Source organism: Sapajus apella, unplaced genomic scaffold (assembly GCF_009761245.1).
Source record: "Sapajus apella isolate SASKATOON/1434 unplaced genomic scaffold, GSC_monkey_1.0 scaffold6, whole genome shotgun sequence".
In the NCBI taxonomy this organism is placed as follows: Eukaryota; Metazoa; Chordata; class Mammalia; order Primates; family Cebidae; genus Sapajus; species Sapajus apella.
In genome coordinates this window covers 21,819,513-21,836,397 of record NW_022436946.1, presented here as the reverse complement: position 1 = coordinate 21,836,397, position 16,885 = coordinate 21,819,513, and the positions used below count along the sequence as shown (strand labels likewise).

The window sequence follows — 16,885 nt, the reverse complement described above, 5'->3', positions numbered from 1 at the left end:
TACATCATACTAACAAAACACTGTGTGATACTGCTAATTTTTTAAAGACCTATTTTGATGAAAATAAAAAATAAAGCAGGTGAAATATTTAAAAGAAAGTACTTTGGGCAAAAGAAGTCAAGAGGGAAACCACTGGAATACCAAATTGTCAACATTGTTATGATTTATATATGTTATAAATGTATATATAGAAAAATGTAATTTTATTAGAAAACGTATGTACATAATATTCTTAGTAAAATGGACTTCATAGTTCAACCTTTCACAACAGCATGCAATATTAATTTTGGAACAGAGAGTGAACTAGTTTTTAAGTTTCCAAATTGCTTCCTCTTTAAATGATTTCTCTGACTAGTTGAGGCTATAGCGTCAACTTGCCTCTCCCTCAGAAACTTTATCTTCTATCATAAAAACAATTTGTCATATGACCTGGAATGAAAGGATGTAGCCATACAGAATATTTGAAAAGCAAATTGTGGTATTTAGGCTGAACCATGGAGATCTGCCCAGCATCTTCTAACTTAAGCTCCTTTCAACCACCAAATAAGTGTATACAGCAATCAGCAAACTATTGAACTCTCTATCTTCTAAATCTCAGACTAATAGTTGAGAAGTTAAACTTCCTATTAGTGAACGTCTTTCAACAGGAGCCTCTGATACATAGGTATTATGCTGGATTAAAAACATTTAAGTATTATAACACATCAAGTAACTAAATGGGCTTTGCTTGGGTTATAGCTCAGTACTCCTGGTGGGTAGCCCAAGAATGCTGTCAATGATAAATACATGCTCAAGAAACAAACAACAAAATAAAAACTCCACTAAAAATGTACTCTAGTAACTTAGATATTTAAACTTTATACTGGCTTTTAATTAACAGCTAACAATTCCTCCCATTATAACATGGTAAAGAACCAGGATGTATGGTAACATACACTTTTTTTAATTTTTATTTTTTGTGTTTTCTCCATATGTTATTATTTTCACCACCCAGTTTTAGTCATGAGGAAGGCAACAGCAAGGCTTAGAATGTAAAAGTAATATCTCCGTGTTCTGCAGCTGACTGTCAAACTGCTGAGATAATCCTCAACAACAAGACATTCTGAAGAAAATAGTTATCTCACCACAGCATTGCCCAAAGTAACTTTTCTTATCCATATTATTAGATGTGGCCTTTACATTGACTGTAACAAAATTATTGAGGTAGAGAATTTTCACATGGTAAAAAGTATTCAGTATTTGCTTGAACTAAAATGATCTTTTGTCTTAATAATACTTTAAGTTACAGCTATCAGAGATTTTTGGATTGAATATGTATCAGGCTTACCAAAATTGCCATGCCAAAAGAAGACTCTAGATTCATAACAATAATGGATTGAAAATAGAGAAGCTTTCCCATGCTCTCAAATCAGTCAAATAATGACATAAGCAAGATGATGATTTACCTAATTCATTACAACTCTTAGAATAGTGTGACTATAGCATACATCAAATGAGAAACCTTAACACTGCATGCACTTGTATGTCTTATGCTAGATTCCTTCACAAGGTAGAATGGCCTACTACTCAGTCTTACCTGCACATTTTGTTCTGGTGATTAGTGGGGGTCCTGGGAGCCCCGTTCCACCTTCACCAGGTCTTGTAAGTAGAACTCGGATCTCATATTCGGTATCTGGATCTAAATGCCATAATTTGTAAGTTGGAGCATTGACTGCGTGGGTTTCTGTCCAGGATCCTGATGTCATTCGGTACTCTACCTCTTTTAGGATGATAGGACCATCACCAATGATGGAGTTGGCATTTAGCTGGATCAGCAAATATGTAGGCCCAACACCAAGCAGCTGAGGAGGAGCAATGGGTCTTGGTGGTTCTAGGAGAGATGAGTGTGCACTCCAATTAGTAAGATTTAAAACAATACAGAGATGTACTAATGTCACATAAGGCCTAAATGCTTAATGGATTATTTATTAGAAATGCTAAATACTTAAATAATAAATACTTAAAACTAGAACATGCATGATCTGGCAACTGCACTTTTAAAGAATATATAATTTTGCAGGTGCATATGACCATTTTAACATAACTTTTCCGTTATTGAAAACATATTTTTTTCAGGAGATAAACTTGTAAAGGCATAGTATACATAGGAAATAAAAAAAAACATTTAGAAATGGATAGCTCTATTTAGCTACTAAGAGAGTAGAGTTGATCTTTGACAATTTATTTCATTCATTAACTATGACCAAGTGGTATTTTTCTTTTTGCTTTCCTTTTTACTTCTTCACAGTTTCTACAGATGAGTAAAAGAAGAAAGAACAGCATAGCTGAACTCAGAAACTGATGCCAGGTGCTATCTTGTTTCTACAAACCTACCTCACAGTGTGACAAATTTAAAATTACACCTAGGCACAATGAGAAATCACTACATATCACTGGCCTTTGGGAGCAGCATAAGATAAGGCAATGCACCAACTTTAAACTCAAATGTCAAAGGCACACTGCAATTTAATTTTGGATAGCTTAAAATATTTTGCTTGAAAGAAACTTTAGAAAACATTTTTTCAATGTTTGAATTTACATAAATGATGAATGATATATTAAGGCACTTTTTTTCTTTCATGAGAACAATGTCACTGAAATGAGACATTGGACTTTATGAAGGACTCAGCAGCTATTGCTCTGTTCATATGGTCTGTCCACAATTAAGTCATCAAGTTCCTCTAATTCCTGAAATACTTCTCACTCTCCTCGGAAAAGTGAAAAGACCTGTAGAAAGTGTTAATCTTAATAAAACAGTAATTGCTCAAAAATTGATTTAAAAGTTTTTGTTATAGAGTTGGAGCAAATCACATAGAGAACAACTACTAAATACAACCACAAAATACTCCCTCACCCCAACCCACTCCAGGTATGGGATGGACTGGAGAAGGTACAAATAGAGGGAAGTCATGAGCACATAACCGATACCTTTCTAATTGGATTTTCTACTTCAATGGCAATGCACTGTATGATTAAAAAAAAAAAATGCAATGTAGACAAGGCCTGCAGACAGGTTTTACCTTCTTATGAAGGTTTAAATGAAACAATAATGTCCATGTGCAGACCACAATTTTCTTTTAAACCCTGATTGGAGAAAAGTGTAGTTTCTAGCTTAAAAGCCTCTGAATTACAAATGACCTTAAAATTAGGGATAAGATTACCTGGTCTAGATAGCTACAAAGGCTAAAGTAATTTTCAAGAAGATTATTTCAAAATGCTTATGACAAATATTAATTGTCCTACATATTAGGTATCCATATAACATTGTAGGGGAGACACAGTAAAAAGAAAGTGATGAATACATTATTTTAAACTGAGATTTACATAGGAAATGAAGACTGTGATAATGATGAATGTAATTTTTTTTTTTCAGTCCAAAATCACTTGAAGGACATAGTTACTCCCTACAAGTATTCATGGCTTACTACGGCAATAACTTTTAAACTAATTACTGGTACAACCACATGACCTTGAGATTCACTGTGCTCATGTTTAAAACAAAAACAAAACTAATATCAAAGATGATAACATATGCCATATAAAGTGTAAACATTTATAATTTCTATAGGAAAGTGGTTTTTAACACACGATTTATAAACTTCAACTACAAAATCCATTCCTGATAGTTTGCAAATTGTTTCAACAGTATGCAGTTAAAAATTGCATAGCATGTGAACTCTTTCCAATTTCACAACTGAATTCAATGGAGAAGTTATGTACAAAAGAAAAAAGTTTGAATCAAATAAACACAGTTTAAAATTTTCATTTATCAGCTACAGACATAGACATTTCATACCATGAAATTTTACCAACTATTCTAACAACTTTTATACTCAGAGTTTTTAAAAGATTTAGTAGACAGAAAGTTGGTATATTCTCAAACCCTAAACTAAAATGAAACTGAATCAAGAAATGAACATAACAGATAAAATGTAAATGTCTTCCGAGACTACCTAAATGCTGCACATATTTTAAGAAGCAGTATGTATTTTGTGAATAAACCAAGTTGCCTCATACGTGCAATGTTTGTTTTCATTCCAGATGGCTCATATACTAACTAATTTAAGTAGGAAACAATGCTAAATTCACAGCTCACTGGCGTTCTACCCCAGCGTATAAATGCTCTACTCTTTTACTCAACAATGAACTAAGAGGTCTGATACTTAACATGATAAATTAACAGGAACAATATGCCAAGTGAATTATAAACAGCAAACCTTGGTTAATAACAAATTTATAGATATTCTGAAACCTGACATTATGCGTGTATATCAAATGTTAAATCTCACCAATCAAAACTCTGCATACTCTCGCTATGAAAAATAAAGAGAAAACCTAAGAGGTGAGCAGAGAAGATGGCAGAGGAAGGAAGGAAAAAATAGTTATACATAAACAAGTGAAAGAAAGAGAAACTAGTGAAAAAGTAAAGCATAACATTTCTATCTTTAAGGAGGTGACATATAAAAGAAAACAAATATTTGTGGTTCAGAAACCTAGTGTGAAAAAAATGCATATACATTAATAGCTGTGTAATCGTAAATATGTTATCTAACTTCTTCATATTATAATTTCTTCACTTGTGCCCTAGGCATTATTTGAAGAATTTTTAAAGACTCTACCCTTAAATACAACAACAAGCCCTATGTGATGCTAGGTTGCTTTGTTCTGTTTTGCCATATAGCATATACGTTTTAACACTGAAAATTAATATTCAACACTAGTGTTGTTTTTATCTGAAGAAATGAGTTTGATGTAATCAGTCTCTTGGTCAGAAGGGCAGCACTTCACTCTGACCAGTTTTACATCTCACTTGCCATAGTCAGGCCAGAAATGGGGGCAGTCCAGCAATCCATCTAAGCAATAGCTCAAATTTGGAAATGTGGCAATGTTAAGAGTGGCTTAAAAGCATACATATTGATTAAAAGCATGATTTTAAGATGTAAGATCTGGCATTAATGAGGCTAATATACAACTACATATTAAATTTTTATGATAGAGGTAAAAAGTAGCTTTATATTAGCACATGTATTTTGTTTTCAGGCCCCTGAGAACAAAGGGACTTATTTATAAAATCTCTATTCATTTCAATAAATTATGCATGAATTTTAATCAGTTCGCAAATGAACAAGTAATTGTTCTGCAGCAATATTAATATTCTTCGTAACTTAATACACAACCAGACCCAGAGGTGTGGTGCGAATAAATCCCAGTTGTACTCGAGGTATCAACTGAAGCATGCAATCCCCAAAATATAACATAAACTTTGCCAATGTTACCAATTAACTTTCAATTAATGACTTACATTCATTATTCTTGGACGGAAACTATTATAAAACCCCAATTATATATTCAAATTGTTTTATTTGTTTTTATTTCAAATAATTTTTAGAAGTGTCTTGAAATCAAGCGAATCATTATGAAATACTCCCAACTCAGTTATTCCTATTATAATGCTATTTTACAAACACATGTGTCGCCAAAATTCAGTTAATTAATAAAATGCAGAAAAAGAAACAGAAGCCACAAATCCAGGAAAAGTCAGCAACATTGTAAATCTCAAGGCAAAAAAAAAAAAAAATACTTCTACACTCAATTTCCCAACTAGATAAATTAATTTTATTTGTCAATGAGGCCTTGACATGAAGTATCCTAGGATTAGCCCTACCACTATAGAAGGAGGCAATGATATTACATTATTCTCCTATAGCTGCTGCAACAAATTACTACAGACTTGGTGGCTTAAAACAACAGAAATTCTCTCCAACCCCTGGACCAGAATTCTGAAATCAGTACCACTTGGTCAAAATCAAGGTGTTAGAAGGCCACATTTCCCGTAAAGGCTCTAGGAAACAGTCAGTTGATTGCCTCCTCTGACTTCTGGTAGCAGCTGGTATTCCTTGTCTTGTGGCTACATCCCTCCAAATTCCTTTCATTTGTTCACATTGCCTTCTCCTCTGCTGTCTATAGTCAAATCTCCCTCTGCCTTCCATATGGATATGGATGCTTGCGATTTCAGTTAGGCCCATATTTATAATCCAGGATCTTCTCACATTTTGGATATCTTAATCACATCTGCAAACATCATTTTTCCATATCAGGCACATTCATAGGTTGCAAGGATTAGAATCTATTTGGGGGGCATTTTTCAGCTACATGAACTATGATCTCATCCTTCTTCCTGCCAGATATTTCAACTCCACTTTTTCTCCAGTTGGTAGAAAGCTTGTGAGCAGAAAACACTTCACCAAAGAAAGTTTCCAAACTAGGTCCAAAGTGGCAGATTGTTTAAAAGTTAATAATTTATCTCTATCATATTTTTCTTTTTACTATATATTATAAAAGGAAATGACAGATGAAGAAAATTATGTTTTACAGGAGTCTATTGCTCTACTAATACATTCAACATTTGAATATTTGCCTTGGAGATGGATTTTTTTTTCTTATTTGTTACCATTTGTTTGCTTCAATGAAAAAAACACTTTGAAGTCAATTTTATTCTGTTTCTTTATTATTTTCCTCACTAAAATTTTTATCCAGTTCTGGTTCCTGTTAGACAACAAGTTCACAATGTTTCTCACTGTTTAATTTTCTTCCCCGTTACCTACTGGAAGTATCAGTAAAGGGGAATAGACATGAGGGAGGCTAAAGGGAGGGAAAATGACATCACTGAACCATCGAATTCAGGCATTTAACAGCTACCCTACATTAATTTTTAAATGATTTTAAATTATGTCAACAAGTTGGCAACATGATTTAATGGTACTTGAACATTTCAAGAAACTTAATATCACTGATGAATAGAGAGATGACCTTTGCTCCCATAAGAAACAGAAAGCAGGTTATTCATATTTAGAGGCAATTTATTTGAACATTTTTTTTTTTTTTTGAGACGGAGTTTCGCTCTTGTTACCCAGGCTAGAGTGCAATGGCGCGATCTCGGCTCACCGCCACCTCCACCTCCTGGGTTCAGGCAATTCTCCTGCCTCAGCCTCCTGAGCAGCTGGGACAACAGGCACGCGCCACCACGCCCAGCTAATTTTTGTATTTTTAGTAGAGACGGGGTTTCACCATGTTGACCAGGATGGTCTCGATCTCTTGACCTCGTGATCCACCTGCCTCGGCCTCCCACAGTGCTGGGATTACAGGCTTGAGCAACCGCGCCCGGCCCTTATTTGAACATTTAATATCATATGCATAACAACGCAATTTAATTTTTCCTTAGATGTTAAAATGAGAAGTATACATTTGAAAATTTTTAGATTTAATAAGGTTTCTCCTACACTGGCAGCTAAAAAACCGCAACCCAGATATATTTATGAGGATTATTTCATGATTTCACACTGTTATTTTTTTGATACTTCAAATTTTCAGTCCTCACAGGTTCATTAGGCAGCCAAACAACTCATCACAAATTTAGCTCATATTTTAGCTCACAATGTAGTCAGCAAATTCTGTGAATCTTTTAATATAAATTACTAAGTTTTATTTATATATTTGCACACTGATAGAATTGAGTTAAATCTGTTTTTACTTACTATATTAAAATCTATTTTTAAGTCCATCAATTCAAGTGATAGATACTTTTTTTTTTTTTTTGTTTTTATTTTTTTACTCTTGTTGCCCAGAATGGAGTGCAATGGTAAGCTCTTGGCTCACCGCAACCTCGACTTCCTATGTTGAAGCGATTCTCCTGCCTCAGCCTCCCTCAGCTGGGATTACAGGCACGTACCACCACATCCAGCTAATTTTATATTTTTAGTAGAGACGGGGTTTCTCCATGTTGGTCAGGCTTGTTTGGAACTCCCAACCTCAGGTGATCCGCCCACCTCAGTCCCCAAAAGTGCTGGGGTTACAGGTGTGAGCCACCATGCCAGGCCTATAATTTTTGTATTTTTAGTACAGATGGGGTTTCCCCATATCGGCCAGGCTGGTCTCAAGCTCCTGACCTCAGGTGATCCACTCACCTCAGCCTCTCAAAGTTCTGGGATTACAGGCGTGAGCCACCAGGCCTGGCCTGGATATCTTTTTCAAATCCTATTACTCAGGTGACTCATTAGCTTGTACTGGTCAAATAAAATTAATGCTAAGACACGACAAAGTTTAGATGTTGGCCAACCTGAGTCCCCTTTGCCAGGTAAGTGTACCTACGTAGGTATAAATCAGGAGGAGATAATACTATCTATTACCACCTCTAAGAAAATTAGATAGGTGTCTGCATACAGCTATGATGAATTAAGGAAAGAGTGTGTACTGTGCCCCACTGCCTATGCTTACAATACTCCACACATGAATAACTTCTAAGAGCCATGAAATTGGCATATGTGATTTCACAGTGGAAAGTAGGGTAGGAAATTTTAGATAAAAGGGAAAAAAAAAGACTTCCAAATAAAGTCTCCATTTAATAAGATATTATATATGTTTGTTTACACTATGTATTTTTATTACTATTAATTATATTCAGCTAAACAGTTTCTTCATTCTCTCCCAGTGGCTCCCTACTGGGGCAATTGTTCAAAAGCCAGGCATAGGAAGACAAATACTGCCAGATCTCACTTATATGTGAAATCTAAAAAACTTGAACTCATAGAAGCAGAGAGCAGAATGGTGGTTACCAGGGGTACCAGGGTCCAGGCGGGGTGGGGAGTTTGTAGGGAAACAGGGAGATGTTCAAAGCATAAAGAATTTGTTAAAATGAATAAGTTTTGGAGATCGACTTTGCAGCATGGTAACTATAATTAATAATAATGTATTGTATACTTCAACATTTCTATGAGAGCAGATATTAAATATTCTCACCCTGTTGAGGAACATTAAGTTTACCCTGTCCCCATGGCTCCTTTGTGGAGGAAACCATTTAGCTTGTAATTAGTGGTAGCTGGGTAACAGCTGCCTACTTGGTATATTCTGAAGTTATGTGTCTATGTAGAACACCTGTGTATTAATGAGAATAACCTGTCTAAGAGCAAATAAATACGTGGATAAAAGTCTGCTCAGGGCCTTCAGTCTGGAAAGCTGTGATAGATCCACTCTGTTGGCTATCTGGGTGTCTGCCTCTCTCAATACCTTCAGCCCATCTGGGTGGGGGTCTCCCCACTGAGCTGGTTCTCGGTATCACCCCAAAATCGGTAAGTATGTGAGATGATAAATATGTTAATTAGCTTGATAATTATTTCAAACTGTGTATGTATATATATATGTATATATATACATATATCAAAAGATCACACTGTACAACTTAAATATATTCAATTTTATTTGTTAATTATAACTTAATAAATCTGAAGCAAAAAAATAAATAAATAAAAACAATAGATTCCTCTGGCTAAACAGCTCAACAATGTAGAAAGTAATTTCAACAATGTTGAAAATAATAAATTCACCTCTTATCCCTACCTAAAACTATGTCACTTATATTTCTATTTTTTTTCAAAGCAATGAAGCAGAATTTTGAGGAGGAGAATGCAAGCCCTGTGCCAGTAATCATTTATTCCCACAGACTTGACTCTGGCCAGTGAAACACAGGTAAATGGGCATGTGAGTACACAAATTACTCATAGGCAAGTGAACTGAAAACAATATACTTGGAAAATAATTTATATATCAAGAAATAAATATGTATACATAAAGTAATAACACTTTGAGAAATTTATCAAAAAGAGATATTTTCAGTCTTTGCTTAAAAGAATAAAAACTGATCAAAATAATCAACAATGGGAAAATGGTATCATGGTATAACTTGTCAACAGAACACAAGTTATAAAGATTATTAGTTTTCATTTTTAAAATTAAAAGCATATCCCTGATAAAACAAAATCAGCAACCACCAAAACCAGAAGAAAATATACCAAAAAGCTAGTATCAGTGACCAGAGGATTCCAGGATCATAAATAACTTAGCTTTTTCTTTTATCTTTTTTTTCCAATAAAATTTGTCACGTGCCCATAAAACAGTCTCATCATTACATTTCCAATGTTTCTTGTAGCAGCTGACAAAGTTAAATACTATTATTATAGAATGAATGACTGACTTAACAATGCCCCAAAGAAAAAAGTTACCCATGCTACTGTAGGAAAAAATTATCGGATGAGAGCAGTGGCTCATGCCTGTGATCCCAGCATTTTAGGAGGCTGAGAAGGGCAAATCGCTTAAGACCAGGAGTTTGAGACCAGCCTGGGCAACATGGTGAAATCCCATCTCCATAAAAAATACAGAAATTAGCCAGCTATAGTGGCAGCTGTGATCCCAGCTACTCAGGAGGCTGAGATGGGAAGATAACCTGAGCCTGGGAAAGTTGAGGCAGTGGGCCAGGATATGTCACTGTACTCCAGCCTGGGCAACAGACTAAGACCCTGTCTCAGTAAAAAAGAGGGAAAAAAGAAAGAAAGAGAAAAGCTACACCAATTCTACCTATTCATATTTTAAAATGTACCTCTCAGTGTAAGAATCGACACTTGGAGAACACAATAGCAAAACTTTATTTATTTACTTATTTAATTTTTAGGTGCTAACATTAAGCCCTCAAAAAGTTAAGATTTAACATCTCAGACTTTGAACCATGTAGCAAGCCAAATGCCCTGAGGCTGATACATAGCACCTAGAAATTGTTACTGTTTAATTAAAAGAGTTAGTTGACTGGAACAAAAGAACACATTCTAAGCAACTGCTTAGTGACCAAGTGGCAACAAATGATTTATCCAGCTTGTAAAAAAAAGACACAGCTACAAATCTAGCAATAATATATTTTTTTTGCCTTTTTGACAAATCACATCAATTAAAATGTTTTTAAAAATATTTTCCATGTCAAGACATTTTAAAAATAATTTGACTTTACAAGATCAGTAAGAAATTGTATCAAAATATATAATTGTACTAATACATGAGTGTATGTGTACGTATGTATTCCTTGAACAAAAATTTAATTCAGGGTAGGAGAAAATTCTGATGCTAAATATTCTGTTCTTCATATTCAACAATGATTTTGTCTCTCAAGTCCCTGTGGGATATGTGTTCATTCTTTGAACTGCAAGGTCTGTAGGATTACGGTATTTAACGTCTATGACATGGCTCTTTCCTGTTACCTAAAGTACTAAAAGAAGAAGAATCATTTCAGCAATGAAACTGCAAATTTTGCATACTGAATTTTATATCCGATGCATTGCCCTGTCATTTTATTCACCTTGATTTGAAAACGCTGCTGCAATAACTTTATTACCTGCTTAAAATAAAAAGACAGAGCTGCAGCACACTGTTTTAGATGTCAGCAGAAACTAAAACAAGGTTAGGTTCATATTTAGGGTAGATGAAAAGGTGATGGTATTTTAAAAAGTGAGGTTTATTTGTCCGTTAGCCCATAATCGAACTATATGGAAACTAAAAATCTGTATCTCGTTTTCTCCAAAACTATTCTCTTCTTCATTAATATCCATGTAGTGAACTGGTTTAGAATTATAAATTATCGCAATAATTTTAAAAACTTTACGAAGGCCTCTCTCAGTACTACAGTCCCCATGGTGGCAAACCATGTTGTGATGAAAATTATGAATCCCTATGAATGAGTCATAAGCTAATAAATACAAATGTTTTTCTCATGGTCATTTAATACCTCATTCCAGCTTTGTCAGAGCTCAAACTCTTCATAATATTTCAAGAAAAGAACATTCAGTTGATTCCGGTAACAACAATCAAGTTAGTAATAAAACTGGGAAAGCCTTTAACTCTGTAGAGTTCACTGAAGTCTAGGGCCATAAACAGGTGATCACCTTACCATATCATCAGTCACCTTTATGAGTTAGGAGATTTTTTAAAAATATGGTTGGAGAAAGGAGAGGAACTGTGTTTGGCAACGATAATATATGTTCCAGTAACATGTTGAATATGCCTAGACAATATAGTACTGGCTACTATTTCATTCTAGATTATAGGCAAAAGGATTTGGAGTACGATAATACTATTCACATTCATTTTATGTTGACACATATTAAGACACAGTAGCTGAATCCAGTAAACAAGGAGATGCCAATTTTTTAAAAAAGAATTCTGTAAAATGTCTATAATGAGAATATAATCTATTTATAGATGTATGTGTGTAGTATATGTATATGCAGACATATACTTATATATGTAATATGTATATATAATGAAAAGCTTAAAAAATATCCTCAATCATTTACATCCAGAATATAAATACATTTGTAAAATGTCATCAGCCTAAATTCCAAATTTTAAGAAATTTTAAAACTATATAATTAGAAGATTTTTCTGACACTTAATTGTAACCAAAAATAATCTAAGTTTCCCAACATGCTTCCTAGGTCTAAACACTCCATTGTGTTGAATCTTTGTATCATACAACATAACAAGCATATGTTCATTATGAATACATACTTTTTAATCATTTCAAGTCAATATCAAATAAGGAATGAGGTTGTTATGTACATGAAGCCAACAACCAATGACCATTTCTTCAATGTAATAACGCAGACCTATAATAAATCAGGAGGCAGTACTTGCTTCCTCCACTCAATGACCCTGACTTCCAGTCAGGTAAAATGTTTACCCTAAGTTAATCAGGGGAATTATTATTTACCTATTATTTCTACATGCCTATGTAGGGTACAGAGTTGCCATCTCGTAGCCAGGCATATCCCTGTATGTACTACTAATATATTTACTTTTTTTTTTTAATGAAAAAGGAATTGTGATGACATAGTAAAAATAATAAAACAAGATCTCAGTCCTATATAAAATTCCACTAGATAACAGGATTGATGTGTGTACTACTAACTCCAGAGCAGTCATAATTACAAGCCTCTCTCTGGCTCAAAAAAACATAAATCTTCAGACTTATTTAAAAATCTTCATAGCAAAGAAAATTTGTCATTAGCTTATAGATATACAACTCAGTTTTATAATGTAAAAATTCCCAATATGTATTTATTTAGGGACATCAAATGATATAAATTAGCAATTGTCCAAAATAGCCCCAATTTTGGAATTAAAGCAAAAAAAAAAAAATCATGTGTCTTATTGGGTTAAATTAAGAGATAGAGAACTTTCAAGGAGAAATGAGTTTAGCACATGTAGTCACTGACTTTAGGTAAGCTATTCCTAATGGCAATGACATAAAACAGTCAGGTAGACTTGATCTGGGAACCAGAGGACAGGTTATTATGCATGTCTAATAAGTCCTTCAACTAAGAAAGGCAGGTTTTCGTGAGTAATTAGACAGTATATAGGCATACTGATGGGTGGGGTAAAAAAGAGAACACAGTAAAAGCAGATCAATCAATATGGTTACTATGCTGACTTTTGAAAAATCATTTTAATCATCTAATTCCATTAGCATTCCTTTAAGGGCCAAAATACCTGTGCTCTACAGTCAAAGTGCTATCAAAATCACTACACCTAGTTTTACAAACAGATGGAAACTAAAGGTAGGCAACAGTTATAGCCTCATCTGATAAAATAACAAGTTAAATGCTTAATCATGTAAATAGTTACCTGTTCAAGGACATTTCATACCAGTGTGACAGCCGAGCCAGCAAAAGACCTTCTATTTCAACTCCCCTCGAACACACCCACTTTCACACCTAAATGGGGCATCTGACATTCATAATATCAAAATAAGTCATATTATCTAAAATATGAAATGTTGGAAGGCAGTCCTAGTTCTACAATCCATCAGTGCACAGAAAAAGAAAGTTTCTAGACTAGTAAAATAGTTTCTAGAGCTTAAGTAATGCAATTACACAGCGAAGGAGTTGGGATCTTCTTTCACAGCTACTGTTCCTAAGTGACAAGAAAGCTTCCTAGTCTACTTTGATGAATATCATGTACTTAAAAGAATAAGGACATAAAATGGCTACCAATTCAGACTATTCATATACTCTTCTCTGTGAATTTCAAATTCGCTATCGTTTTCCATACTCAGCCAGATCAGCTGAAAATTTGCTGCAGAAAAAAAAACTATAACACATAAAATGACACTAATATTTTCACAGACACTGAAGATTCTTGAAAATATTACCTCAATCAGTGGATGTAAGATGAATAAAGAATTGAGAATGGAAGACTACTATGTAAAATATTATAGAAAAGAAGAAGGTACCATGTTTCTTTGGCATGAAATTTTGTAAAATGATGCAGTAATGCAAGTTGATAGCTGAGCGATCTCCGTATTGTAACTGAAGGGTATCAATTCCTGCTCCTCCAACCCCATACAATTACATTTTTAAATCTCTCTCTTTCTCTCTCTCTTTCAGTTTTTTTTTTTTTTTTAATTACTTTAAGTTTGGTATACATGTGCAGAACATGCAGGTTCGTTACATAGGAATACATGTGCCATGGTGGTTTGCTGCACCTATTAACCCATCATCTGGGTTTTAAGTCCCTCATGCATTAGCTATTTCTAAATGTCTATGTCCACATTAGACTTTGTTTTAAATTCAAAGTCTGACACTGGACAAATTTCAAGACACTAAACTGGAAATTAATCAGAGAACTATACCAGATGTATTATTACTAAGTGGCATAATTATTTGCTTAAACTATAAAGGCACTAATTAGCACCCGGATATTTTAAAATCTTCTATCAAAAGTTGTTTTATTTTAATATATAAATGCAAACTATGTTAAACAGAGATATAAATATACTCATTGTATATTTTCTTCTTTATAAAACCAATGTCAATTATGTGAGGAAAAAGAACAATGGTTAAGACTGTGCTCTCTAAACCAAGGTTATCACCTAGATGATATTCAAATTATAGTCAGAATGGTTGGGGAGGGGGGACAATCAAACCATGCTAGATAGATTTTGTGACTATTACAATAGATAACACAAAGAAAATGAAAGGCACAAAATAACATTAGTCACTGCAATGGCTTGAAAATGCAGCTACAAATTCTCTGACAGCACTTGCATTGAGAGGGTCCCCTTCAATCCAGAGACCTCATTCCTGCCTCAAAATGTACAGTGCAGAGGGAATGATGTAATGAGACCTCTGAGGCTAGTCAAAAAAACCATGTAACCTTCCCTTTGTTCAGTGGAGCCTACAAAACTTGTTCTTGTAGGTTCTGAACTCTTGTCCTGAGCCACAATTTTACAATTTTCAATTAGCCAGTGGCATTATCCCACCTCAAGTGCTAGACTTGTGCCAGATGATTTTAACCTCTAGGAGTTTAAATCACCTTTAGCTGTTCAATCTGAGATTCCTCAGCTCGGGACCCAAATATCATATTTGACTGATAAATACATATCACCCAAATTTGTAGCCCACAGAAGATGTGAGCATTATAAAATGGTTATTGTTTTATGCCACCAAGTTTTATGGTGTTTTATCATGCAGCAGGTGATAAATGGAACTCTATGTCTTATTAAGACAGCTGAAGGTAAACTTCCAAGAAAGATGCAAACATTCCAAAATAAAATGCACTGCCCTTTCATGATCTGTCCCCTGCTTACCTGTCCAGCCTCATGTCTTACCACTCAAGTCCAATCATATGTTCGCATTTAACAACTTGTATTTTCCAAGGAAAACTCTTCTTATTAAATCATCCCACCTTTATCTTATACTTCCTAGAGTGTCTTTTTGCCATTTATTCACTTAGCAAAATTATCTATCTTCAAATCTCAGTTCACTTATTACTGTCTCTGAAAACCTTTCTCAGCACATTCTCGTCAGCCTGAAATAAATGCACTTTTTCTGGTAAGGGATTTACCTATATTTTTTGCCTCTCTCTTCACTTACTGAGTTTCTTGAAGGTAAGGACTGTATATTGTTTGCCTCTAAGTTATGTTTTTGTCTTTAGTGTAATCGTTATTTGTTGAATGAATGCACTATGAGCAAATAAAAGAATTAACATAAGATAATTAGAAATGGAAGGCAGGATAATGCCAACTGTTGGTGAAAATGTGAAACTCTACACTTGCAAGCTGGAGTATAAATTGTACAAAAAATTCAGAAAATTTTTTGCCAGTACCTCCATGAGCTGAAATAAGCATACCCTATGACCTAGCAATTCTACTCTCAGGTACATACTATCCCAAAATGAGCATGTCTGTTCCTGAAAAGTCATATACTAGCATATTCATATAGAGCTATTGTGAGCTCAAGGTAAAAAAGAACCAAATGTCTATCATCAGAAAAATGGATAAATTGTGGCACAGTCACATAAGATTTCATAACAATGATGTTGTATGATGCATAGCTACATGCAGCAATATGAATTTCACAAACTTAATGCTGAATCAGAGAAACCAGAGAAGAGTATTAGCTATTCAAAGAAGCCATTTATCTGTTATTTACTAATGTTATAAAGCAAGAACAGTGGTTACTCTGGAGGAGGAGGTTATTAACTAGAATGGAATGAGGTAGCACTTCGGGGTTGCTGGTAATATTCAAAAAGCTATACATTTATCAAGCTATATGTTTAATATGCACTTCTCCTTATGCCTACAATATACCAAGGAAGGGAGGAAGGAGGAGTGGGGAAAGGGTGGGGAAAAGGTAGAGAAAGGGAGGAAACAAACTAAATTCTTAACCAGAAATTTCACCAACCCTCACAAAGGCCACTAAGTACAAGTGGACTCTCATCCTGAGATTTAACATTTAAAGTCAGCATTTATGGCAAAATCTAATTTCTTCAAAATTTCTCTTGAAAATTCCTACATCAATCACAAACGTGAGTATATATGTTTTTCCTTATGTTTCATTGCACCAGATCTTTTGACTTCAAAAGTATGAGATACTCTGAAATCAAAAGAAACATGAAGAAGAGCCATTGGCAAAAGTTTAGGCATTCAAATGTTTCTGCCTAGGAGACGAATCAAGTATAGGTTAGAAGG

General features: G+C 34.4%; 1 protein-coding gene across 14 annotated transcripts in view; it reads right to left on the bottom strand.

Annotated features, from left to right (window-relative positions):
• The window catches only part of PTPRK (protein tyrosine phosphatase receptor type K), a 576,007-nt gene that overhangs the window by 240,235 nt on the left and 318,887 nt on the right, over positions 1-16,885 (bottom strand). For all 14 annotated transcript variants that reach the window (XM_032274360.1, XM_032274363.1, XM_032274362.1 and 11 more), the window contains exon 7: positions 1,577-1,870. In XM_032274360.1, the coding sequence (XP_032130251.1) occupies positions 1,577-1,870 (294 nt within the window). The remainder of the gene's footprint in view (positions 1-1,576; positions 1,871-16,885) is intronic.